At 44.1% G+C, this 25,349-nt stretch overlaps 2 protein-coding genes across 3 annotated transcripts in view; one reads left to right on the top strand and one right to left on the bottom strand.

The window, feature by feature from the left end:
- The window catches only part of LOC310773833 (inositol-tetrakisphosphate 1-kinase-like), a 58,953-nt gene extending 42,009 nt beyond the window's left edge, over positions 1-16,944 (top strand). For both annotated transcript variants that reach the window (XM_083633794.1, XM_083633795.1), the window contains exons 6-11: positions 9,440-9,538; positions 10,648-10,688; positions 11,059-11,224; positions 12,966-13,033; positions 13,156-13,318; positions 13,688-16,944. In XM_083633794.1, coding sequence (XP_083489920.1) covers positions 9,440-9,538; positions 10,648-10,688; positions 11,059-11,224; positions 12,966-13,033; positions 13,156-13,318; positions 13,688-14,019 — 869 coding nt within the window. In that variant the 3' untranslated portion in view covers positions 14,020-16,944. The remainder of the gene's footprint in view (positions 1-9,439; positions 9,539-10,647; positions 10,689-11,058; positions 11,225-12,965; positions 13,034-13,155; positions 13,319-13,687) is intronic.
- Positions 16,945-17,591: 647 nt separating this feature from the next.
- Positions 17,592-24,108, bottom strand: plk4 (polo-like kinase 4). Its single transcript, XM_083634091.1, has 15 exons — positions 23,968-24,108; positions 23,039-23,134; positions 22,628-22,723; positions 22,083-22,197; positions 20,956-21,934; positions 20,774-20,865; positions 20,145-20,473; positions 19,921-20,025; positions 19,645-19,747; positions 19,401-19,550; positions 19,068-19,296; positions 18,881-18,980; positions 18,631-18,768; positions 18,416-18,522; positions 17,592-17,828 (listed from the first exon to the last, which is right to left on the bottom strand). The coding sequence occupies exons 1-15, from the start codon at positions 23,995-23,997 to the stop codon at positions 17,714-17,716; spliced, it is 2,784 nt and encodes a 927-aa protein (XP_083490217.1). The 5' UTR covers positions 23,998-24,108; the 3' UTR covers positions 17,592-17,713.
- Positions 24,109-25,349: the final 1,241 nt, after the last annotated feature.

The raw sequence follows: 25,349 nt of genomic DNA on the forward strand, positions 1-25,349 counted from the left end.
AAAGACGTCTTTTTATCCAAACAGACATGATTCTGGTTACGTAATAAAGACTATAAGCTGCATGATCCCCCTCTCTCTTCTCTCTCTCTCTCTTCTCTCTCTTCTCTTCTCTCTCTCTCTCTCTCTCTCTCTCTCTCTCTTCTCTTCTCTCTCTCTCTCCTCTTCTCTCTCTCTTCTCTCTCTCTTCTCTCTTCTCTCTCTCTCTTCTCTTCTCTCTCTCTCTTCTCTCTCCTCTTCTCTCTTCTCTTCTCTTCTCTCTCTCTCTTCTCTCTCTCTTCTCTTCTCTCCTCTCTCTCTCTTCTCTCTCTTCTCTTCTCTCTCTCTCTTCTCTTCTCTCTCTCTCTCTCTCTCCTCTCTTCTCTCTCTCTTCTGTCTCTCTCTCTCTTCTCTCTCTCTTCTCTTCTCTCTTCTCTCTCTCTTCTCTTCTCTTCTCTCTCTCTTCTCTCCTCTCTTCTCTTCTCTCTCTTCTCTCTTCTCTCTCTCTCTCTCTGTGTGGTTTGAAGAGGAAGGTGTCTCACTCGTTGCTTTTATAGGAAGCTTTCCCCCCCTCTCTGCTTCCATTGTTGCAAGAGGTGCTGTCTGCTCACACTTGAGCCTATGTTCCAAACGTCTCTGACAATTCTGCTTTGGTTAGACATAAGCATGGATGGGCTTTTATCATCTTAAATTACACGACCATAAGTGGAGAAAAAGCAGCATGTGTGACCTCAAGGATCAAGGTTAGTTAGTTTAGTGTCTTCAGTAAATGGGATTGCATTGGTTTAGAAGTGCGAGAACTGCAGTTAAGGGTAGAGTCAAAGAGAGGATAGTGTGAGAGTGTGGATAAGTCCACGGCGCTCTCTTGGGCACAGCTACTTCCTCCTCCTTATCAGCAGAGAGCATGGAGTCCATGATGGAGTCCATGATGGAGTCCTGGAGCGAGTCCTGGAGCAGCCCCAGTACTAAAGGCTGCCATGGGGCTCAGAATAGTACTCAATGGGAGGAAGCACTTGAGGTGCACTTGTGCGTTTTCTGCAAAAGCGAACCTTGTTTTACCTCTCGAGTGGTCTCATAATGTTAGATCACCTCAGTCGTGGTACATTGAGCCGTTCTTCGCTGCATTGTTTAAATGAATATAAACATAAGAAGGAGAATTAACTCATCGTAATGTCGTGTTTAATAGAGAACAGCCAGACAAGGACGACACCAGCGCTAATGGATTGGTGTTGGACATAGGCAGTGCGTATGTGCGCAGTGCGTAATTCATAGTTCTGCTCTTTGAAACTGTGGTGCTGCGCTGTTGTTCAGCTTGCTTTTGTGTTTCCTCTGCGAGCCAGAGTAAGGTAGCTGTTTATGTTACTTGCTGGAATCTACTGGTTTCTGTTTATACATCAGTTTTGATATCTCAGAGTGTTTTTATAGATAGCAACAGTCGTCAAGTCATCTATAAAGTGAAGGCCTCTCTGTCTCTTCATCAAGGGTATTCTTTTCCACTTCAGGAGAAAAGAATTCTCATAAATACAGACGGATGCCGTGGGATCAAACTGAAACTCTCCTGAGTTATTTGCAGTGCTCCAGACTAACTTTTTACATTGGTTCCACTGGTGCACCTAACTTTTGCACTTAGGTGCACCCATATGTTTTTACCATGCCTTTTGCATATATATTGGTAATTTCTTAACACATTATGCTCCTAGGTTGAAAAAGCTAGGAGCATATAAAGAATTTTAGGGACACAATGAAGATTACCGTAGATACAGAAGATTTAGTTTAAGACAGTGTTCTGAGAAACAACTGATGCTTAGTGCTTGCCCTGCAATCAGTGAAAATCACTGACCAAAGACACTGGATGTTGAGTATCCAGAGAATGTTATATTTGTTTGTTAAGTTGAAACCATAGACTAACCATAGCACATAGCTGCTCTTAGATGGTCTAACATTAGTTATAGACAGCATAGCCAGATTGTCAACAACACATTTTAGCCATCTTGAATTCCATGTTGGGTAACATTATTCCCAGTATCTGCTTTGGTAACGTTAAAAGTTTTTTATTTTATTTTAAGTCACAGAAGCATACCTGCCAACACTCCCGATTTGCGGGAAGTAAAGGAGTCTCCCTATTTTGAACCCTTTCTCACGCTGTGCTGCTCCCAATTGTTAATTTCTCCCGCTAATCTCCCCATTTCATAATGATACAACAACTCAAATGGGTGTTTCACAGTTTGGATGTGTTGTGGTACCTGACAACCCAGCGCCAGCTCTCGGACGAGGGCCGCATGTAGCCTATACAGTCAATGGGCTCCGCTCGCTTTGCCACTGAAAATGCATGAAATTGGTCCCAAGAAGAAGAAATACGCATCAAAATGTCAGTCCACTACCTTCCCGTTTCTAACCACTAGCCGCTACATCAGCAGACACCATGCGTTTTGCAAGCTTTGACATCTCCCATCTCACTTGCCTCTGCAGACTGTAGTCCTGCATATTTTTTTTAAACTGTTATTCTTTTTGAAGGTGTTCTCAGTCACACTGACACTCACAATATTTGCACTTCGTATTTTTTATGATGTACATTTTAGATGTTGTCTTTTTGATCACATCTTTTGTACATTTTGTGTTTATTTTATTTTATCATTTATTTTACTGTGAGATATGAATTTAAGGCTAATTAAAAGTAATTTAGCCTACTTTATTAATTATTAATTTGTGGTGGGGGGCATGGTGGTGCAGTGGTAAGCGCTGTCGCCTCACAGCTAGAAGGTCCTGGGTTCGATTCCCACCTGGGACGCTGTGAGCGCTGAAGGAATGCGTGCCCGTCCGCATGTCCTCGACTGCCCGCCGCACGGGTGGGGTCGTCAAAAGGATGCATGCATGTTCTCCGCGTGCCCCCTGGGGGTTTCCTTCATATAGGAACCCCTCACCAAAAACATGCAATATCCTGGTCGCTGATGTGGTGCCTCCTCTGGTTGTTCGGGGCGCCTGTTTGGAGGGAGGGGAACTCATTGGAATAGCGTGATCCACCCACGTGCTATGTCCTACCAGTGAAGCTTCCCCTGTCACATGAAAAGAAGCGGCTGGCTACTGCCCATGTCTTGGAGGACGCATGGAGCCAGTTCCGGCTCTCCCCAGATTGGCAGAGGGTGGAGCAGCAACCAGGATAAATAAATTAAAATTAGCACTAACGGGGGATAAAAAATCGGGGGAGGGGGAAACAGTTTAAGAAAGAATGATTAATTTGTGGTGTACTGTAGGGTTATCGGGGCGTGGGGACCTTGAGGGGTAGGCCGTTCACCGACAGCTACCCCAGAAAATCTCCCTCTTTTTCACAGCCCAATGTTGGCAGGTATGCAGAAGCCATTGAAAAGGTTTTATTTTGGTCTTTCTGTGTGTGTGTACAGTATGACGAGGGGGAGAGCACACACACATACATAGACCTGCTAAATGTCAGGTGCACCGGTGCACCAATGAAAATGTTGATTCATCCTGGAGCCCCCTATTATAATGGTGCCTGGTACAAGCATTAATCCATGTCTCAGCGGCAGCAGTTCATACATAACCAACATTAACAAGTGTCCCATTTGTGCAAGTGATCAATATTCAAACATAGGCAAAGACAAACAGTGTGCAACACTTAAAGATCACAGAATCTCCCAAGTCCCAGTAAAGTAAAGTAAAGAACAAGTTATATCAGCCAAGTGGCAGACAGCAATAGATTGCCTATCATGAATAAAATAAAATTACCTGACTGTCGGTTCACCATGTCGGAATCATTAGATAATGAACATCTCATCAAATTAGTGTAGGATCTTTTTATTTATATATATATTTTTTCCATGTCTTTTTAAACAAAATTACATGACACAAACAAGAGACCACAGATATCTACAAAAAATACAACCTATAGATACACATACACAAGCAAACACGATCAATACATAATCCCCCCTCCCTGCAGGCCCCGCCCACCCACAAACCCACTATTACATATGCCCTTCAGCAAAAAGAGAGAGAAGAAAGAGAGAGAAAGACAGTCACCAACTAGCTATCATGGCCCCCACGCATGGCCTCAACAAAAGCATTCCATGACGTGATATTTTCTACTTTGGCGCCATGCATACGGGCCACCGTCAACATCTCCATGACAGCCAGGTCCACAGCTGAAGATGCCCACTGTTCAAAAGGCAGAGTATGAGGAGCTATCCATCTCATTTAGCTGCAGTGAGGCCCAACAACAGCCAGCGCCTCTGCCTCAAGGACAAGTTCAACCCAGTGAAATCATTCAACAACAAAACAACAAACAGGAGAACAAGGGACAGTGACTCCCAGCACTGTGGACATCTTCATGGCAACCTCTCTCCAAAACACAGAAACAGCCAACCATTCCCAGACCATATGTATAAAGGTACCAGGGGTTGCCAAGGGGCATAATGTACAGTTAGGGCTTTTGAGATAGTTTCATCTGAAATAATTTGAGGGGGGTACAGTATAGCCTATGGGCATAGTTAAAATGAATCAATTGGTGATCGGGGTTCCTGGAAGACAAAATGATATTAATCCATACCATATGTCAATTGATTAAATTAGATCAAATGGAAAGATCCCTACTCCATCAAACATTGAGTAGCAATGTTTTTTCTGCGGCCTTGGTGTTAAAAGTATAAAGACTAGAGACTAAGGGCCTGTGTCCACCTAGCGTCTTTTTCCGACGTTAAAGGCTGGGAGTGCGCTGGGGAGCGCTGATCTCAGCACACAATATACAAGGAAGCAGTCTCAAACTAACGTTAGTTCAGTGCGGTAGTAGCTTGATAGCTGACAGCTAGCAAGCTAACAACACAGGTAGGCTACGCTATTAAAAGCAGTAAGCACAACACTCACCAGAAATATTAAGTTTCTAGCCAATCTGCTCCCACAATTGAGCCGTTCTGTCTCTGTTGCGATAGTTTCGCCATATGATTAGTTGCCAGAAAAGGAGCACCCGACACCAGTGTCTTTCTGAAAAGTTAAATTATTCTCAGCTGGGAGCGCTGGGAGCCGGCACACAAAAACGCTGGAGCGCTCTGAAAATAGACGCTGGGCGCAGCGCACTTTGTCTAGACGTCCGTGTGCGCTCGCATACGCTCTCCCCCCATTGGAAACAACTGAAAAAAGACGCTGGACCTGAGGAAAAGACGCTAGGTGGACACAGGCCCTATGCCCTTAGTGATCTTGGATGTACAAATTGTATGCATGGGGTGGCTTTTTAATTATTCGCCCCAAGGAACACCATATAGATACAGTCGTTCTGTTTGGGAACGGCCACAAAATGTTACTACGGCTGGTGCACGGGTGGGGTAAAAAAATCTCAATGGGCTGACTCACCAAAGGACAGTGCTGTGGCTCTACACTACAGGATTGGGGATTATAGAGCAGGTGCATAGATGTCTGTTCAGATGTGCGTTTACTGCGGCGATTAAATCCCCGATCGTGTGTCCCTGGGCTGGGCTAGCAGCTAAATGCTAACTATGCTGAATGGGGAGAATGGGAGGATTTACCCCACCCTGACCACGCCCCCTGCCAGCTACCCCAGCATCTATGACGAGACATCGACTCAACCTATGAACATAAAGCACTACAAAGCTGCAAATAAAAGAAGAATGAAGTGCCAGGAAGATTATAATGGGACTGAAGATTCCTGAAATGCCCGAAGCCTATTACCCGATGTAATGTAGGATTCATCTTTTGTGGGAAATGGGAAAACAATCCAATTATATTTCCCAACATGATGAATAATTCCTAATTGTAATTGGATCGTAAGCTTCTTGGAGCACGGTGTTGAGAATGGCAGGTTTGGAGTTCAATGTAAAGTATTGAAATAGTGCTGCTTTGCCTTGGAGCGATGGAGAGCAGTGAGAGAGGATGCTGGGGTTTCTAGGAAACCAGCTCTAAATAGCAACAGGAGAGTTCAGCTTTCCGCCTAAACAGCAGCACTTTATGAAGCTTAATGTAACCTCGCTGTCTGTGCTCAGCACCTAATGGATCAAACCACAGGGAAGATATGATGATGAGAATCTCAGGCCAATCGTGGGAGGAATTCCTTCTCCATACATTCTCAGCCAGTTCAGGGCGCTGGGCCAATCAGTGCTGCAGTGAATTTACACAGAGTTTAGAGTGTATTTGCAGTTTGCACACATCAAAATTATAACACAGAATGGAAGGACATAACATAACAGATGTGCTGATGAGATTAAAAAAATCTAAGAGGCAAAAGCAACCAAATTGGATAATGAGCCAAAAAAACAAACTCTGAGGAGTCCCGTAAACGTCTCCGCTGGCTCTGCTGAGAGCCTGCAGTGTTTAGACAGAGCCCGGAGATTGATCCCCCCTCCACCATCTCACCGCATCCCCAAAGCCTCACAGTCGACCAGAGCCAAGCAAGGCCTCTCTTTGACCACTCTCTCTTTATTATAAATCCTTAACTTGGACTTTTGGATATTTTTCATCTGACGAGGTTTAAATCTGTTGATGGTTTTTGTTTGACAAAATTCAAATTCATCAGTCTTTGAGAGGTCATGATCTAACGGGGATATTTCCCCCTCCCGAGTTATTTACTGAAAGGCACTAAGCTTCTATACCCGTCCTGGTAAAACAACGACAGTGTGACAAGTGGTTGTAGGTAGCCAGTGCAGACAGAGTGAGATGAGTGATTGCTTCACCCTATTCCTGAATCTCACTGGTTACAGAGCCGACACCGGAACCGGCCCGGCTCCACCAGGAAATTAAAGTAACGGAGCACACAGTCAGAGTGTGCTTGCGGCAGCAGTGTTCTGTGCTTGCCTATCAATATTATTGCAAAAAAAAAACTGGAAAATGCAAACTATGTCAGATGATCTGTCTTGGCTTGCTTTGAGAGGGTGCGGATCTATTCCTTTGATGGTGGAGTTTTCTGCCCTTCATGTGAGTGAAGGAGTTTCCTGCACTGCTTTGTTAATGATGATAAAAAAATCTTGCACATTAGCTACACAACAGCAATCCTGCCACTGGTAGGGATTTGATGTTTTCTGTTTTTTCAGCGGAGCCAACGAAGCTGGATCTGCAGCTTGATGACACTTCATGTGTCTTGCTGTGATGTATTTCCTGTTGAGTCAGGATGTTGGGGTGGCTTAACGCAAGGAGGGAGCGTTCAAAAGGGTAAACCAATGAGATATCAGTTAGAGAGAGAAAGAAAGTTTCATTTGATGGGAGGGGAGGGCCGAGACTTTAAGAAAATCATCAGTCTGATGGCTTATTGGTTAAGATTTTTAATGTAGTCACCAATTTTGTTTCAAGGAAGTAAAATGAGATTTTGATATAAAAATACAATAAACCTATTATTTTTTGCTTTGAATTCTTTTCTTTTTTTGGCATAAATTGTCAAAGAGTCTCCCCCCCCCCCCCCAAAAAAAAAAAGAACACAACAGAAGACAAGTAAATTGTCAAACAGGTATGGTCAAAAGTTGTTTCTCTGGTGACTTATGGGCTTTACAAAATCCCCCACACCTCTTGCATCAGCTTTCACAGTAGGGCTTGGCCCGGACTGAAGCATGAACTTATTGTGTGTATGCGCCTGTGTTGGGAGCAGTAGATGTTATTGTGTGTACATGTATGCGCCTGTGTTGGGAGCAGTAGATGTCTGTGGGGCCCAGTGCATGGCCAGAGTTCAACACTCAGCACTGGAGTTCATGTAGGCAAATGAGATTCTCCTGACCTCAGCACTTAGTGTGTGTGTGAGAGAGGCCTGCCGCTGCTGAGGCCAACAGAACACAAACACCGGCGTGTTTCTATTGTGTTTTTGTCATTAGCAATTTGCCAGCTCTTGGTCGGCCCCTCACTGATTTCCTGCGCTGATATCTCCAACCGGCTGCCTTATCACCCCGTGCACCTATTGTCGAGGGGAAATAGCAGAAGCCAGAACATTAATATGGACTCAATGTGGTAAAGTATGATGGAGCCGCAGGATGTTTGTCTGTTATTTCCTGTGCTGGCAGAGCCTCGCAGAGGAAGTCTTGTCTTATCAAAAGAATTGACCAACCCGCCGCTACAGGACATGATGTCAAAACATGAGACAGACAACAGAAAACTGTCAATTAGGCACATTGTTTGTCTTGTTTGGCCCCAGTCGCGTTTAATCAGCAGCAGCACTTTGATGCTGACTCTTGTGTTAATGCAGCTGTCTTGTTGAGCCGTAGGACTATTCTTGAGCCATCACAGGATTAGTACAGGTGTCTTGTTGTCAGCCAGCTTTATTTGACATCTTGAGCTGGTTTGACTTGTCTGTAGCTTCCCGTGATATCGTGTGTCTTCCTGTATTTCACCATGGTCACATGTGTGTGCACGCGCGTGTGTGTGCGCATGTTTGCCTGGGAGGAGCAAACAGGCCTGGCAGCTTCCTGCTTTATTTATTTGAACAGGAGACATTGCGTCAGTCAGATGGCCTCTCTGCTGTGTGTGCTCTGTTTGTTGTCTAATCCTGTCATAGGGCGAGATGAAAGGGAAATAAGGCCATATATGACGGTAAACAAGGTGTGTGTGAAACAGGTCTTTGGTTATCTTTGCTCAGAGGTCAGTTGGATACTCTGCCTGTCATTTGTTTTGTTTTTCAAAGTAGGCTGGAACAGGTGACAGTATAAACAACTAAAGCCTGACACTAATCTGTGATTCTAAACTAGGGCTGGGTGTCAACCGAAATAACCCAGTACCAAATATTATCGAAACTTCTCCAGTCAAATTATACCTGCATTCCATCCTTTTTGTACATGGATCTATAAAAAAATATATACTATTTGTATTGTTTTCCTCACAGCCAATCACCACAAGCATTGTTCCATTCAATGCGACGTGTGATTGGGCCACTACCACAGCAGCTACAACCCATACAGTCTGTGCGGGTTAAGTTGAGCACGGTGTATGTGACAGGGTTGGCAGTTCAGTACGCCGAGATAAACCAACATGTTCAAAACTATGGTGTCTGGGGGGGAAAAGGGAATCTAATGAAGTACACTATTGGTATGGGCATCACTTTAAGGATACTGTTATTGGTACTGGTATTGTAATTTAAGGGTACTGGTATTTGTACTGGTATTGTGATTTAAGGGTACTGGTATTGTAATTTGTTAAACGATACCCAGCCCTACTCTAAACCATCACACTGACGATGAATTGAGAGCTGATTATACATACCCGCGTACCACAGGTTTAGAGCCACTGAAAAAGAAAATGTGATACACAGAAATGAGCTTCATTTTACAAAATAGTAGTGATACTTGTTCTGAAGAAGCAGACATTGTACCCATCTGACTGAAAAGGGAGTGTCTACAAAGTCACATTCCTATTGCTTGCCTAAGGAGCGGCTCCAGACTTTGTCTACTGATGACGTTACAGATCTTCACCCCCTTCTTCTCTTAAACCTACAAATCCCCTCTCCCATCTTTACTTCTCTTTTTATTAGATGAGAGGATTTGCTCTCCTCCATTCATGGTCCTGAACACAGAGTGCGGCCCAGATACACTGGAGCAGATCACGAAGCACGGACTCACATTCCCCTTCAGTAAGTCCTTCAACCCCTTTATCTTCTGAATATGGTCCCACCTACAATTAGGTCCATATATATATGGACATTGGACACAATCTTCATCATTTTGGCTCTGTACACCACCACAATGGACTTGAAATGAAACAATCAAGATATGCTTTAACTGCACACTTCCAGATTTAATTTGAGGGTATTTACATCCAAATCAGGTGAACAGTGTAGGAATTCCATTACATTTTAAGGGACCAAAATTGCATTTTAAGGGCCCAAATTAATTGGACAAACTAACATAATCATCCAATGAGTTCTGAAGCATTTGGCTGAATATGAGCAGATCCTTCTGCTGTTGTCAGCAGTCACATCATCAATAAATACAAGGGAACCAGTTCTATTCACAGCCATACATGCCATGTTTAGCTGTCAATAGAACTGGTATCGATATTGGTACAATTGGCACTAGGGCTGTCCTCTAAAAGTCAAATAGTCGAATCATCAGTCGAGAGACCCCTGAGTTGATGGAGATTCCTCAAGTCGAGCAGTCGTTTTTTCCCCATCTAAATTCCAATCTTAATTTCATTCGTTAATTTATTCTTGTTTAAATTTATTTAGGCCTATTAGTTTTTGAGAAATAGGCTAAAGAACTATTTAAGCCCGACACATGTCCCCATCACTCTGTTGCATTGACGGTTAATGTGGTCAAAATAATCACTGAAGATATTCTTATTTTTATTTTTTTGTATAGAATAGTCGAATATTCGTATTGGACAGTCCAATCCGATTCGAGTGGCAGAATCCTGAGTGGAGAACAGCTCTAATTGGCACTGCCTGCCCAGTACTAAGTACTCTAATTGGCCCTGCCTGCCCAGTACTAAGTACTCTAATTGGCCCTGCCTGCCCAGTACTAAGTACTCTAATTGGCACTGCCTGCCCAGTACTAAGTACTACTACTTGCCTAAACACTAGGCATGTGGTGAGCATTGTGGTGAGAGTCAAAGCGTATCAGAGGCCTTAGTGGAAGCTGCTGTTCCCCTGCTGCCATGTCATTACTGCTTTTCAGCATTGGGGAAGTCGGGTTTCCTCACTATATTCACAGCCTGTTTGTCCTTGTCTAATTTCTCTCTTAGTTTGCAAAACACGGGTGGCCCACGGAACCAACTCCCATGAGGTAAGAGGCCACTGGGCTCAGAGGTCACTCACTCACACCCTCCTGGGTCTGTGGAAGCAGTAACACTTGTCTCCTTACACTGGGTTGTCATTTAACTCGACTCCAAACAGCAACATCAAATACAGTGCTCTGCCTGATGTGTCTTTGTTTGCCAGCTGAAATCAATACCCTCCTGTCAGTATGGCCAAATAGTCATAATTCCTCCAGCATTGAACCAAGTTAGGTTTTAACAATTGATTTGAAAGGTGATGTTTAGTTTGATCATTTTTTCCCTTTGTGATCGTGCTAAAAGTATGAGGGGAAAATACTGGAAACTTCAGAGTTGCAATGATGCGAGTTTTAAGCAGTAGTTGCATCCTCCTGTCCACAGATGGCCATCATCTTCAGTGAAGAGGACCTGAAGGACGTGAAGCCTCCTTGTGTGATCCAGAGCTTCATCAACCACAACGCAGTGCTCTACAAGGTGTTTGTGGTGGGCGAGTCCTACACCGTGGTGGAGAGACCTTCCCTGAAGAACTTCCCTGCTGGACCGGCAGGTGAGGAGAGAGAGGGGAGTCCAAAGGCTGTTTACGACCATACTGGCCAGACTGTACAAGACGCACGTCTCCAAATTATCTAATAAAAGACCTCATAAAATCTTTTTATAGTCCCCATGATTGGACCTATTCACCCTTTAAAAGGGTGCAGTAGAGTGCAGTTGAGTTTCGTCCATTTAGTACATGTTGCCCATGTTGAGGAAAAACAGGAGGAGTTTTGTTTCTGCATACTAACATTTCACAAGCATTACACAGGTAGAACTACGGGGTTGTCCCCTGATACAAAGCTCTTCCCTATTTGCATGTAGTACAGTAGTATCCCTCATGCAAACCAGGTCCTCCGTTGGTGCTGCAACTGTCTACGTTGTCGCACTGCAAAGACAACTGGGCCAATCCTTCAGAGCCCAGAACCACAAGTGGCACCGTGACACAAAGCAACCTACCACTGCCTCATGCTTACAGCTGTCATCTACCCATCCCTGCAACTTGTTATCGGACCTTTAGCCTGCGGATATATTGTATTTTATATCCAATAAGAGGAGGGAGACTAGACAAATGAGTGAGGTCTGAAGATTCAGATTCAAACACTTTACTGTCTATCACAAGCATGACAGAACATTATATTTGACGTGGCTCGTAAAAAACAAAGCGGGGTGAGGAGACATACCGCATAAAAGTGAACTGTGCCTAGTATTTAGTTCAGCGGGCATGGGAATGACGTCCGTCTGTGTAGCACTTCATCAGGCCTCTCAGAGCCAAGGGACTGATTTATTTGGACAGTGATGGAATTAACTTTTCCCCTACATTCCCCACCCTCTCGCATCTCTCTAATGTTAATCATTGCAAATGATAACATAGAACAAGGAAGCAATAGATTTAGCAGTCGATCTTCACATTTGGCATTTGGTTTGAAGAGGTTAGCCATTGGCTGACATACAAATGAAACTTAAGCTCTGTGTTGTTTTCCTGCTTGGCTAGCAGTCACATGACACGGGTATGACTGACGCAGATGACTTGCGAGTTACTACAGTATTATAGAAGGACGTGCACTGCAAATCATTTATAGTAGTAAGAATCCATATCCATACTCCTATTATACTCAGTAATATTAATCCATACACATTCATACATCCTGTTCATCAATGTGTTAGAATGTTAAATCAATAAGGCTTAAGATAATACTCAAGTTTGGTTTGGGTTTCCGCTCCTTTACGCCAGGTGTTAAAGTGAAAATCTCTAAGATTTCAGTTTTGTTCTCTTGGGTGACACCTAAGGTGATGAGTGGTAAGTGCAGGTGAGATCGAAGCAGTGTTGCATTATGTGACATTAGTTAGTTTGTTCGGCCATAGTAACCCCCCGTAATGCTAGCAGAGACCGGAAAAAAGTTGATGCAATATTGAAAATGCAAAGGCTTCCGTCAATGGGCCATAGGCTCAATCACCATTGTGTTAACTCACTATCAGATAGATAGTGACTTAACAGACATTTATTTACATGAAAATCTTTGGGATTATAACTTTAAATTGAAATCTTAGTAAATTGAGCCATGAAGCCATAAAGCCCTATTGCTGTGACACACCAAATAACCAGTTGAGGTACAGATCAGGCTTTGCTGCCCCCTAGTGCCTGAGGTGATAAGTGCTCACTGATCACTATTCATTTTTGGAAAGCGCCTTACAAGTGTAGGTAAAAGCTCTTATGAAATCCTGCTTGACCTGTTTTCACTTTGTTTCCTTTTCAGACAGGAAATCCATTTTCTTCAACAGTCACAATGTGTCCAAGCCAGAGTCCTCCTCACACCTGACCTCGGTACGTCCAAAACACTGAGCTGTTGGCAGTCTAAACCTATGACTATAATACCACTGACTGCAATCCCATTTAAATGTATGATATGGTTGATATTATAATAATGTGTCATATCTCACCCACAGAGAGAGAATGTGGAGGGAGTCTCTCAGCCACCTAGTGATGATGTCATCAGAGAGTTGTCCAGGTCCTTGCGGCAGTCTCTGGGTGTGTCCCTGTTTGGCATTGATGTCATTATCAACAACCAAACAGGCCAACACGCTGTGATTGATATCAATGCATTCCCTGGTAGGTGCGGCCTCTCCTCCACAGGTGTGGCTTGTATTGAGAGTTCTGCCACACGCAACTTGAGTACTGAACAGTCACCAAATTATTTGTTTAACAAGAGTCGCTGTTGCTCAAGTTATCTGCATGTTTAGAGGAGAGTTCAGCAAGAGTCACTCTCGACAGGGGCTTGTTGCTATGGTGACATGGTTCTCGGGTTACATTCTGTCTCTGGTGCCACCCCATGAAAACTGGAGAGGTGTAGTGACATCATCCTATTGTGCAACCATTCCAACAGAAGCCTCTCCTTTGTCGCACGCCATTTACACGTTGCAATTCATTACTGATGTAGGAGTTACAACCTGAACACTGTCTATCCTCCCTCGCTCCCAGGTTACGAGGGCGTCCCGGAGTTCTTCAACGACCTCCTGAACCACATCAGCACCGTGCTTCAGAGCCACAGCGCCGACTACGCCCCTGCCAGCGAGCCGCCCAAAGGCCAGGTGGTCGCGCAGACCCCCAGCAGCACGGTACCCAACCCCGCCCCGCCGGCCCCGGGCTGCTGCAGCATGCTGGGGAAGGAGGCCGGCGGCAGCCCCTGGATCGTAGAGGGCGACGGAGGCCTGAAGGGCCCGCGCCAGAGACTGGGATGCAACTCGGCCATCTCCCCCAACTTCCAGCAGCACTGTGTCTCCACGATAGCCACCAAGGCGTCCTCCCAGTGACTGATCCCCGCCCCCTGCTCCGTTCTGTCCCCGAACAAAAACGTATGAGAACGGTGACAATATTAATGAATAATAATCATAATAATTATGATGTTAATGATGATAATATATCTAATCAAAAAAACAAACCTTTTCCTATGTAGATATTGAATATGATGGTGATTGGGTGTCCGCTTTTTCTCTCTGCCTTTTTGTATTTTTCGTTTTGTCTAATAAGACTTAACAGTACTGTAATGTGAACTTTTGGGAACTTTGCCTAATTGCTGATTTTTATTTTTCCTCTGTGTGAATTCTCTGTAATGAAAGGGTCCAGGTGAGGTAGTTGAGGGGGAATGGCTGTGTCAGGACTGGAGAAAGATGCGCCACTAGATGTGCAATGAATCAACCCTCGTACCACAAACGGGCACAATCGCATTACTCTGGACCGTGCCAGTGGTGGGCGATAGTTTGTATTCTGGTCAATACCACTCTGTACAAAGTAAGGGGAAGACGAGGTCTGGGGCTGCTGTGACTGCAGAAGACATAACGATTCTGAATGACGAGCAACATAGCTTTGGGATGTGTTACTTCCAACAAAGTGGTAAGCTGTTTACTTTCCGCGTGCCATCAAAACGGACTTTGTTATAAGTATAGTGCAAGGCTGAAACCACATCACAGCTGATATAAACATTTGTCACCGGGTTAAAAAGAAAAAAGATTAATCTCCTTGATCATGTGACCAAGTTTTTTCTTCTTCCCTGAACCAATGTTTATAGGTCTTTTGAGTGTTGTATGTCAGATGCCGGCTAGGTTTGTGCAGGTGTTTAGTGTTCATACAAACAAAGCGTTTCCTGGTTCGAGTCACTCCGGCGGGAAAAGGCAAGGATCACATTCCGTTTTTGTGTATGTGGGTGTTTTCAAAGAATTCCATGATTTCTGAATTCCAGCGCTCGGTGAGACGCTTGGCTTACTTAACTCCACGTTACTTCACCAGTTTGCAGTGTCTTTAAACAGACGATCCACACGTCTTCAGTGCTTAGATTTGTAATGTGAGCAAACTAGTCCTTTTGAAGCGAACAGACTTGGGGCTGTTTTAGTCTGTAACTTAATCTGCATGCGGAACTGTCTCTCCTCCCAATCATTACTCGTTCACTTTGAAACTCTGGGCATTCAGGTTGTTAGATGATTTAAAATCATTTATTCCGCTAAAATTTATGTAAAGTAAGTATTTGTATATTCACCTAAATGGGTATTATTTTTGCTACCATGAAATGAGTAAATGACAATTCTTGATCGTTAAGGGATTTGTTTGGCCTTATTGCCTCTGTTGCCAGATCTAATTTCACACTGACGTATAGCACCACTTGACTTATGAAATACACTTAATGAAGCAACCCATAGTTAAGTTAACTTAACTAACCCATAGTCCTGTCAGTGCATCCGCTTCAAGCTTCATTCCCTGACCGATCTTCTGGTCCAGCTGCTGTAATTGTGTCTGTGATTGTGTCACATGTTAAAAATGATTGAGGGGAGGTGTGTGTGTGGGGAGGGGGGGTCCCAACTCTTGTTCCCAGTGTTCACTGTGAGATATTTTTTACTCCTATTTTGTTAATATCTTTGTCCTGACATCTACTAAGAGCAACTTTATTTTATTGAGATTTTATGGGGGAAAATGTTTTATATAAAAGAAAGCACGCAATGTTTTGAACAAACAGTGGATATTTATCAGAGGGATAGTAAAATGCTGGGTCCAGTTGTATTGAAACAATCTTAGGTGGTGTCAAGGGGACAAATGAGCTTGTGGTTGATGCTGTCGTCTCCCCCTAGCATCTAGTGGGAACCAGTACCAGCCTGCCAGCTCAGTAGAAACAGGTTTCTGGGATTCTCCTAAACCCGCTTCTTCTCTTGTCCCAGAGAGCACATTTCTGTTTGATTTCTTCCATCAGTGTCGGAGGTTTGGCTGGGGTGCTGAACCGACTGTCTGCATGTAGTCAGTTAGCTTGGCTAAAAGATCCATAACAATTGTGCATTTTATGATAAAAGCATATCATTTAGTACAATTATAAGGCATTACAAAAATAATTGGATATCGGGGGCATCATGATTTTTTGATTTTTTTTTTGCAGCCACAGACTGGCAGTCTATGGAAAGTGTAACTGCAATAAAGTTGTGCAGACTAATCTGATATGATCTTGGTGTCAAATTATACATCTTTTATGATGAGGAATTCAAATTTGGAACTTTAAAATTGCTCAGGAGATTCCTTCTATCTCACAATTCCAGAGGTTAGGTTTTGGCAATTATGGCAATTATTTTGAGTCTAAAATCAGTAGACACTTGTCACATTGTGCTAATGTTTCCACAACCGCGTAACAATTTACCTAAACGTGTTTTAACATTGAGAACCCCGGTTTCAATGCTGCACTGCTCTTTGGTATTTGTTGACCAATCCCAAATATTATATGGAAATTTAATTTCCCAACAATATAAGTATCTAGTGAAGCAACAATGGCTCCAGTTCAAAATGTGATGGTGTGCCTGTAGACAGGGTTGGGAGAATCCTTCACATCCCTTTTCCCCCAATCAAGGCTCATCACCGAGCAACAGGGACCAAGAGGAGGATGTGTCCCTGTGTATTACAGACAGATCTCTGTGTACACTATACTGTATGTCCCATGCTGTGTTCTTTATTGTGCTTCTAAATGGGAAATAAATGGTTAACGATACCCGTGGTCATTTCTGCAACCCAGACAGTGTCTTCATGCTCCTGGCTTCCACCTAAATGTTGACTTGGATATCTCATACAGTACATGTGTATGTATATAATATGCATAGGCCTACATCCGTATGTTTTGTATCAGTTATGTAAGGAAAAGAAATCAAGCTACAATTTTGTGACTTTTTTTTAATTAAATGGCCAAACCTAGAGGGCAAAATAAACAACTATGTGAAACCTCACCTGGCTGTTTTCTTTTTTATTAATTCAGCCTTGCTTTTCTAAATGATGGTTTTGTATGTAGACAACTGCCATTTCCAGTGTTTACTCGGGTCATCACTGATTGTAGTGATTCAGATGCAATATGCTACAATTGTTTTTTCTATATTGCACAATGCATTCGGACAACCATTCATCTACAGTGTAAACTGATTACCATTCCCCAAAGACTTGCCTCATTCCTCAGACCACAAGGAACCTGGCATCTTAAAAGGACATTAAATCCAGCACTGGCACATAACCAAGTGATTTATAAATACATTTTAAAATTAAGTTTCACAGATGTGACTGCTATTCTTATGACAGTAAAGGGCTGTTGTGTTTATCAACATTGTATATTGTATACTGAAACGATAAAGCAGCTCTAAATACTTTAATTCCTTTCTACAAAGCTTAATTGTGGTCATCCATGAATATATCAAGTGCAGAGAAGACAGCAAAACAAAGTGCAACAATTTTCAACCCAGCCTGCAGATGTTTATTGCCTCAGCTTTTATGCATCTGACATTTCATAGAGACAGTTTGAGATACACAGTAAAAACATGACAGACATACAAACTATTGTACAAAAGGAGAACTTAATAAAATATATCTTTTCATAATGTACATGTTAAAAAAAACTATATTTACATCAACACATGACGGTACAAAGCCTATATAATGCTACGTTCTGATCCCTGCCAGGCCTCTGCAGTGCTGGGATGCATTAACCAGGAAGTGTTAATGAGGTTGGTGTAGGCGATGAGCTGCCGGTTTGGGGAACAGTGCCAGGATGGTGCTGAAACAATGCAGCTTGTCTTTCACGTGTTCCGGCAACTTGTCGTTCTGCTGATACCTGTGAGGAAGACGTGCAAGTCCATGTCAGCAACTGGGACCTGTCACAATTACAACTCTGCAAACCAACGCATCAGAAGGATCTGGAAATGTTCCATTTGGTAGTATATTGTGCCACGTTGTGAAAATATTTCAGTGTTTCCTCTGCATTGTCTTTTCTAGATGTGGAGTTGTCATTTTGTATCCGAGACCCAGGTCCACAAAAATGTTTGCTGGATATTTATTATGATACACAGACAATTGTGCTGTAATTTTGGGGGGTACTGGCCTTAGTAATGAGGCCAGGTGGTGACTTTTCATGGTTATTACATTTTTCTAACTGTGGGGGGCGCACCACCGCTAAATTACTGTTATGGAAAGGGTGCATACAAATTAATTTTGGCCACATCAGCTGACCTGGAAACATGAGTTTCTTACACTAGTGCCACAGAGAGCGAGCAGAGCTTTGTCTTCTGTCTCGCTAAACTTACCAACAATAAAATGCTGAACGAGAGCAGATTGTCCACTCTAATTTTCTTTAATAAAATGGTTAGTTAATCTACACACAAGGCAACAGAAGGACAGAACTAGTGTTAAAGTGTTGTGTACCTGGTGATTCGCCCCTCTGGAGATGTGTAGGTGATGCAGGAAACTCCTGCCTGCACCAACAGCTGAGAGCCGTCATTGAACTGCACCCACACCTCTCCACTGGTCAGCTACAGACACAGAAATGGGCACAAATACATTGACATTCAAGCTTTTGACACCAGAGAAGATTCTATAGCTGATTATAAAAAATATTAAGGCAAGCATTTATCAATTACCTGGGATGCCCATCCGATGTTGGGCACAAATATCGACTTAACCACTTTCCCCGCACTGTGCGACAGGTCCTGTCTTACTGCAGAACTTTTCTTGTTCAGGCTTGCCGAGGTGATATCTGATCCATCATATGAGATCATCTGGTGATTTAAAATAAAAATACATTTCAGGAGGAAAAAACTCTCTAATCATAGTGCACCTGTTCAAATCTCTAAATAGACCTGTCCATCTGTCAGGCTGTGAGACACCCACCGAAGGAGTGATGTGTGGAGGTTGGGGAGGTGAGGCTGCGTCAGCAGGCGCCGTGTGGGGCGGCAGCGATGAGCATGGAGAGTCTGGGTTGACAGGTCTCCTAGAAGGGAAGACATACACAGAGCTAAGATTTGCAACACAAGACCAAACAGGATGCAGATGATAGCAACTAGTGAGTTCCTCTCACCTGCCAATAGTTATTGGGAAATAAGGCGTGTTCTTTGCGCTGCGCTGCTCCTCTGCGAGCATGGCGGCCTCCAAAGAGCGACACATGTTGTGGCCCTCATCTGAAAGCGTCACATATCGCCTGCTCTCTGGGCTCAGGCCGCTCAGCCCCACCTCGCCCTTCACCGTATACGACTTCCCGCTCTTCTCAACCACTCGCACCAGCTCCGACGTCTTGTGGGTCTTTGCTCCTGTTTCAACACAAATGATGTTAACAGAGAGATGTTTGTTTTTGTATGTAAAGAAAGCAGACACATTTAGACAGAAAAGGGTCATGTGTCAACCTCTGGCTCACCGTCATAAAAGCAAACTTCCAGGTCTGCGTTGGGAGAGTTCTCCATCAACATGCACTTGGCGTACTTGGTGTAAAGCGTCACTTTGGGAGTCTTGGATTTTACGAGCTGCACAAACTTGGAGGCATAGTGGTACTTCTTCCAATATTTCTCTATAAATGAGGCACAAATAAAAAGCTAATCGCACATGTTTTTTTTTTAAATCTTGTATCAGCAGATGTTATCAATTGTGGTGCATTAGCATACCTGGAAGATCATCGTAGCTACAAATCAGAATATCTTCTGGAGGGGCAGGGGGGCAGTCCAGCACAGGAAAACCCTTTCCATCATTAGGTTGGTATATTGTCACCTACATGGGATAAACATTTGATTTACAGGAGTGGTAACTATTAAGATTCAGGCTGCATTATGCCTTTAAGTTTGCATTATATTATACTGGTATACCACCCACTACAGGAGAAGATTTAGAAGGGGAGTTAGTAAGTGATATTCAGACTGATTGGTGAAGTTACTGGAACTCACCATTGAACCATCACAGGATATCCGAAGGACTTCTTTGACCCTCTCTTGACCGCCATGGCACTTTAACAGCTCCATACACACCTCACCTGTGTCCAGGATGCTCACCTGAAGACAGACAAGAATGTAAAACAATAAGGTTAGAGACCAACAATTTTCGGAACCGATTATGCACAGTGAAATGTAGGAGAGCCTATCAGCAGATAATAACACGAGCAACATCTTACAACAGCATTTTTGGTCTTCTGTCTGAAAGGTTTCAGTCTGGAAGCGCACAGAGGTGGGACCGTGTCTCTCAGAGTTTTCTTCTCCTTAACCATACTGTGCTTGGGTGAGGGCAGCTTCATCTCTCTGCCATGCGGCAGCTGGAACTCGTCTCCAGGTATATTCTCCCTGTATGAGATGGGGTTGGGGGGAAGGGGGTTGTGGTGAGGGTTGGCCCCTCTGCCCGGGGACTTGTCTGTCCAGGAGTTGTGAACCCCTAAAGGCCCTCTGCTGCTATGGAAACTCCCACTGCTGCTGTGAGCGCTGCTGTCCGCGGGCCTTGGGCCGGAACCTGAGCGAGGAACGAAAACACTTGTTAAGATGGGATGCCTAGTAGTTAGACAGCCTTACACATACCAAGATCAAGACGCCTAACCCATGGCAAACCCCAGGTTCAACCCAAACAACAGCCAAGGTTGTGTCCAGGCATGTGTTCCTTCAAAGTGTCAAGCAAGATACTGAAACTCTATCTTCTCACTCACTGCAAGTCATTCTGGATAAGAGCTTTAGCTGAATGCTTAAGTTCATAATAAAATTCTGAAATCAGCCACACGCACACACAGCTAATTAAACAAAAGAACAGTGACTTTACCATCTTTACTGAACCAATTAGAAACCGCTTCCGGGTCTTGGAACTGCAAGCTTGGTGGATTTCCAGTTTGTGTGGATAATGAAAACCCAGAGCTGAAAAAAAGAGATATTGCACTCAGTCAAAGTTAGTCAAAGACAATATTTGAAAAGTGAATGAAATAACATAATTGAGAGATGTTTTACTTGGCTGATTGTTTGACAGAGGGCGAAGGTAGCCACCCATGCTCTGAGAACGGATGTGGAGTGGATGACATGGGGAATACTGCTCTTCCTGAGCCAGTTAGATTCTCTTCTGAGTGACATCTCCCCAGCTCAGCATGGCCCATCCCGTGACCCAGTGCAGCAGAGCTGGAGCGGTCTGAGGAGTGAGCCCTCCTTAGGTAGCGAGCTTGGGGCTGTCCGCTCTCTTCACTATGAACCGCCCTGCTCCTGCCCTCTCGGTGACCTCTGTCGGCGGGCTGCTGCTGCCACTGGTCTCTATCCTCAAAACAGGCGGCATTGGGCTGGCGTGGAACACTCGGTACGGCCGTCATACGGTTGGGCAGGGCGGAGTCCATCATGTGCCTGGTTCTCCTCTGGAGGCGGTTGCTGCTGCTGGCTGAGGTGGAGGAGGTGCAGCCTGTGGAGATGGTGGCAATGCCGCTGTCCATGGACCCTGCCTCCCCCAGGGCCAGCTCCTTGGTCCTGGCCAGCGGCCTCTCGGACATGAATGGGTGGGCCAGCACTGCAGACGGGCTGGGGCGATGGGCGGGGTCTTTCTGCAGCAGCTGGTGGATCAGGTCCTGAGCCTCCAGAGAAAGGTGGCCGGGCATCTCGTAATTCCCATGAACCACTTTGGAGAGGGTGTGTTTGACTGTGTCTGTGTCAAACGGAGGGCGACCCATCAGGAAGGCGTAGAACATGCACCCCAGTGACCAGACATCTGATTGCAGGCCATGGGCGCTGCGGGTGGCCACCTCCGGCGAGATGTAGTTGGGTGTCCCGCACATGGTGAAGTGCTTTTCAGTTGGGAGATTGAGTTGAGTGGCCAAGCCAAAGTCGGCTATCTTTATGTTCATACTGCTGGTCACCAGGAGGTTTGACAAGGTCAGATCCCGGTGTATGATGCCATGGGTATGCAAATACAGAATTCCTCCTACTACTTGATGCATCAACTGCCTTGCTGTGAAACAAAAACAATGCAACACATTTTAAGACAGGGGCGGTGGCTCGCAAATCAGGTGAACACTTATCTATTACAACTTAATTCACAGTTCATTAAGAAGTAAAACAGTTTAAATACTTTATTTCAAGTACAAATCATGACTGACCTTCATCCTCAGAGAAAGGTGTCTTCCGCTCTTTGAGGTACCTGCTCATCTCACCATTATGGCACATCTCCAACACCAAGTACACATAGTTGCTGTCTTCAAAGTACGTGTACAGCTTCACACAAAACAATAAGACAACAAAAATAATCATCATCATCATAATAACACACCATTATTGATAATGTTGTCAACCTGAGAATAGTGTAAGAAAATGTGGCAAAACTATTTTCAAGATTTTCAGTGTAAATAAGGCGCAGCTGTATCTGGAGATTTTTCATGCTTAGAAATACTCATTGGACTGTCCTAGGGCCCTAGGCGACACAGAAATATCATGTGAATTCTTAAAATTTGTGGCATTCACCTTGAGGCCCATTCTTGTCTGCTGTAGTCAGATTATATTCAAATGCAACAAAACTAAATTGACAATTGATCTGACTGACACAAATAAATAACAAAATATTTTACATTATAGTGTGATGATAACAACAAATTAACACAACCAAATTGTAAACAATCACAGGAAATTAGTGATATCCCAATTTTACCTCAAGTATGGAAGGGTGCTTCAAACGGGACTGAATTTCCACTTCATTTATGACCCGCTGGACCCAACCAGCTTTTTGCATTGCTTTTTTGTCAATCTACAGAGGGGAACAATAGAGATAATTACACACCTGCTGCCCATAGGCGCAACAACTAATGTGGTACAGAGCTGCTGGTTAGTTGTCAATCTGTTGCCCACAGACAGTGGACCTTTCAGGTATATTCTAGAGAGTCTAGGGACCACAAGAGCCCCATGGGAGGGAGTTAGGGTCTAATAATCCAACAGTCCCAGTTGACACTTCAACTGTCGGGGATGGCAACAGCTTGGGGGTATAAACCTTACAATATTAAGTAAGCCAAAATCATCCTGTACAACTGGCAAACCAAACAAAAGGTGGGCGAGTGATTCTTACAGTTTTGATTGCAACCTCCACACCAGTCTTCAATGATCTTGCCCGGTAAACACAAGCAAAGGAACCCTTTCCCAGGAGGGTGAGGACCGTAAAATCCTAAATGAGAAGAAAAACAGTCAATAAAAACATAGGTGAACACACACACACACACACACACACACACACACACACACACACACACACACACACACACACCAAGGTGTCTGCAAGCAATACACTTCAGATCATCAAGCAAATATTGTGAGGGTAATTTCTGAATACAAAATAATATCTTGATCACAGACAAGAGCCTGTAAAAGCATGATACCTCAATCCTCAGCTCCTGTGCAGATGATAAAATGCTCTCTTCATCTTTACGGACTAGGATTTCAGTGGAGAGGTTTTGAAAGAAATAGTGATATTGATCATACATCGTCCCTCTACCCTGCGACATGTTGGCTGAAATAAGTCAAGCCAAACACTGTCGTTAGCCTGGGCTGGTTGTCAGGACACATAACGTTAGGAAATCCTCCCCACAGCAACGTTAACTGACAAACAAGCCATCTACACCTGACGCTGTCATATTATGGCCAACCAAAACCTTTCATTATCCCGGCTGTCTTCCCGCTACCGAGGAGCACTTATGCCCGTTTCCAAGGAGCACATACCTGTCCCCAGAGATCAGGGTGACACACACACGCACACGGGCACCAAGGCTGCAAGCGTTGCCGCTTTGCCGTAGCGATCGATTTAACACTAATGCTAGCTCGCCAACTGCACATTTTAAACGTTTCAATTAATTACATTGGATTAAATGTTTCCATTGCATGTTGTAAAGACAAGTTAAGTTGTAGTATTCACGACTAGGTGACAAACTTTAACGTTAGCCTAACGTGTAATGTTAGCTGGCTGGGGTTAGCTGTTAGCTAGCTAGCTGTTAGCTTACTCACCTTAATTTGATCGCCGATTGAAAGACTCATCTTGCTTGAGTTCGGTCTTGCAGATGCATATAGGGATATATCCGTATTTTTTCAATTGCGTGCATTGAGTTGTTCGGTGAAGGCTTCACAAAGGACAATTAAATGTTCGTATTTTGTTCCCCTTGAAAAGTTGCAATTTCCTCCATCTTCCATTTTCCACTTTCAAAATATCCGCCCGTTAAAACGTCACGGCCACGTCATACGACAACAAGCCGTGCGTGCCACGCCCATCTAAGGCCGCGCCCACGACCTCGTTCGATTCCTCATAATTCCTCATGAAGAAACATCCACCTAGCCATCACTAATGCCAGACCACTGTTTTTAGTCTTCATGAATGAAATGATTAATTTTGAGAAAGCACTGAAATTGTAAAAACCAAACAAGCCTTGAGTGTTTACATAACATACAGATTTTGATTTCTGAGTAGACCACTCAGGCTCTCACTCTTGTTATTTATAAATTGTTTTAATATAGGCCTACACTCTTTTTCTGTTTGTTCAAAATTTTGTAATTGCTCAGTCTTGATTTTGTATTTGTACTACTTTGTAATTGCGAGACTTTTAACAGAAAAAAAACATCCACCATCATTCTCACTTCACACGTTCACAGTCAACACTTTTATGCTGCTCCCTTCAGACAAGTGTCATTTTCAAGTGCCAGAGCGCTACCCTTTAAGTTTTTACAGTTCTAAACAGTAGTCAAGACCAGTGATTTTCAAAGTGGGGTCCGGGGACCCCCCAGGGGTCCTTGAGGGGATTCCAGGGGGTCCCCCAGCAAAAAGGGTAATAATGTATTTCACTTAATTTCAACCATAAGTAACATGATGACAGAATGTATGACTAGTTTGGTGATGGGTTTCATACATTTTCTGTAATAAAACATCTAAGTTTGATGACCCTCCCACTCTCCTGGCCCTGTCCTAATGTTGGGGTCATTAGGCTGGGCGCACCCGGGCCCGGTGCACCTTCAGACCATTCACTCATCATGCCTAAACACTGCAGGTCGGGGGGCATGGTGGCTCAGTGGTAGAGCTGTCGCCTCACAGCTAGAAGGTCCTGGGTTTGATTCTCACCTGGGACGATGTGAGCGCTGAAGGAATGAGTGCCCACCGCCCGGGTGGGGTCGTCAAAAGGGCCTTTCTGTGTGGAGTTTGCATGTTCTCCCCATGCCCCCTGGGGGTTTCCTTCATATAGGAACCCCTCACCAAAACATGCAATATCCTGGTTGCTAATGTGGTGCCTCCTCTAGTCGTTAGGGGCGCCTGTTCGGAGGGAGGGGAACTGGTTGGAATAGCGTGATCCTCCCACATGCAATGTCCTACCGGTGAAGCTTCCCCTGTCAGGTGAAAAGAA

Source organism: Poromitra crassiceps, assembly GCF_964638095.1.
Source record: "Poromitra crassiceps genome assembly, chromosome: 3".
Lineage (NCBI taxonomy): Eukaryota > Metazoa > Chordata > Actinopteri > Beryciformes > Melamphaidae > Poromitra > Poromitra crassiceps.

What these genes read in the sequence shown, in the direction of transcription:
- plk4 (XM_083634091.1), bottom strand. Translation starts at nt 23,997, where the DNA reads ATGAGTCTTTCAATCGGCGATCAAATTAAG. An exon ending in CAATCGGCGATCAAATTAAG is followed by an intron (nt 23,135 to 23,967) that starts GTGAGTAAGCTA and finishes CTTCTCATTTAG; the next exon opens with GATTTTACGGTCCTCACCCT. An exon ending in AGCACCCTTCCATACTTGAG is followed by an intron (nt 22,198 to 22,627) that starts GTAAAATTGGGA and finishes TTTTGTGTGAAG; the next exon opens with CTGTACACGTACTTTGAAGA.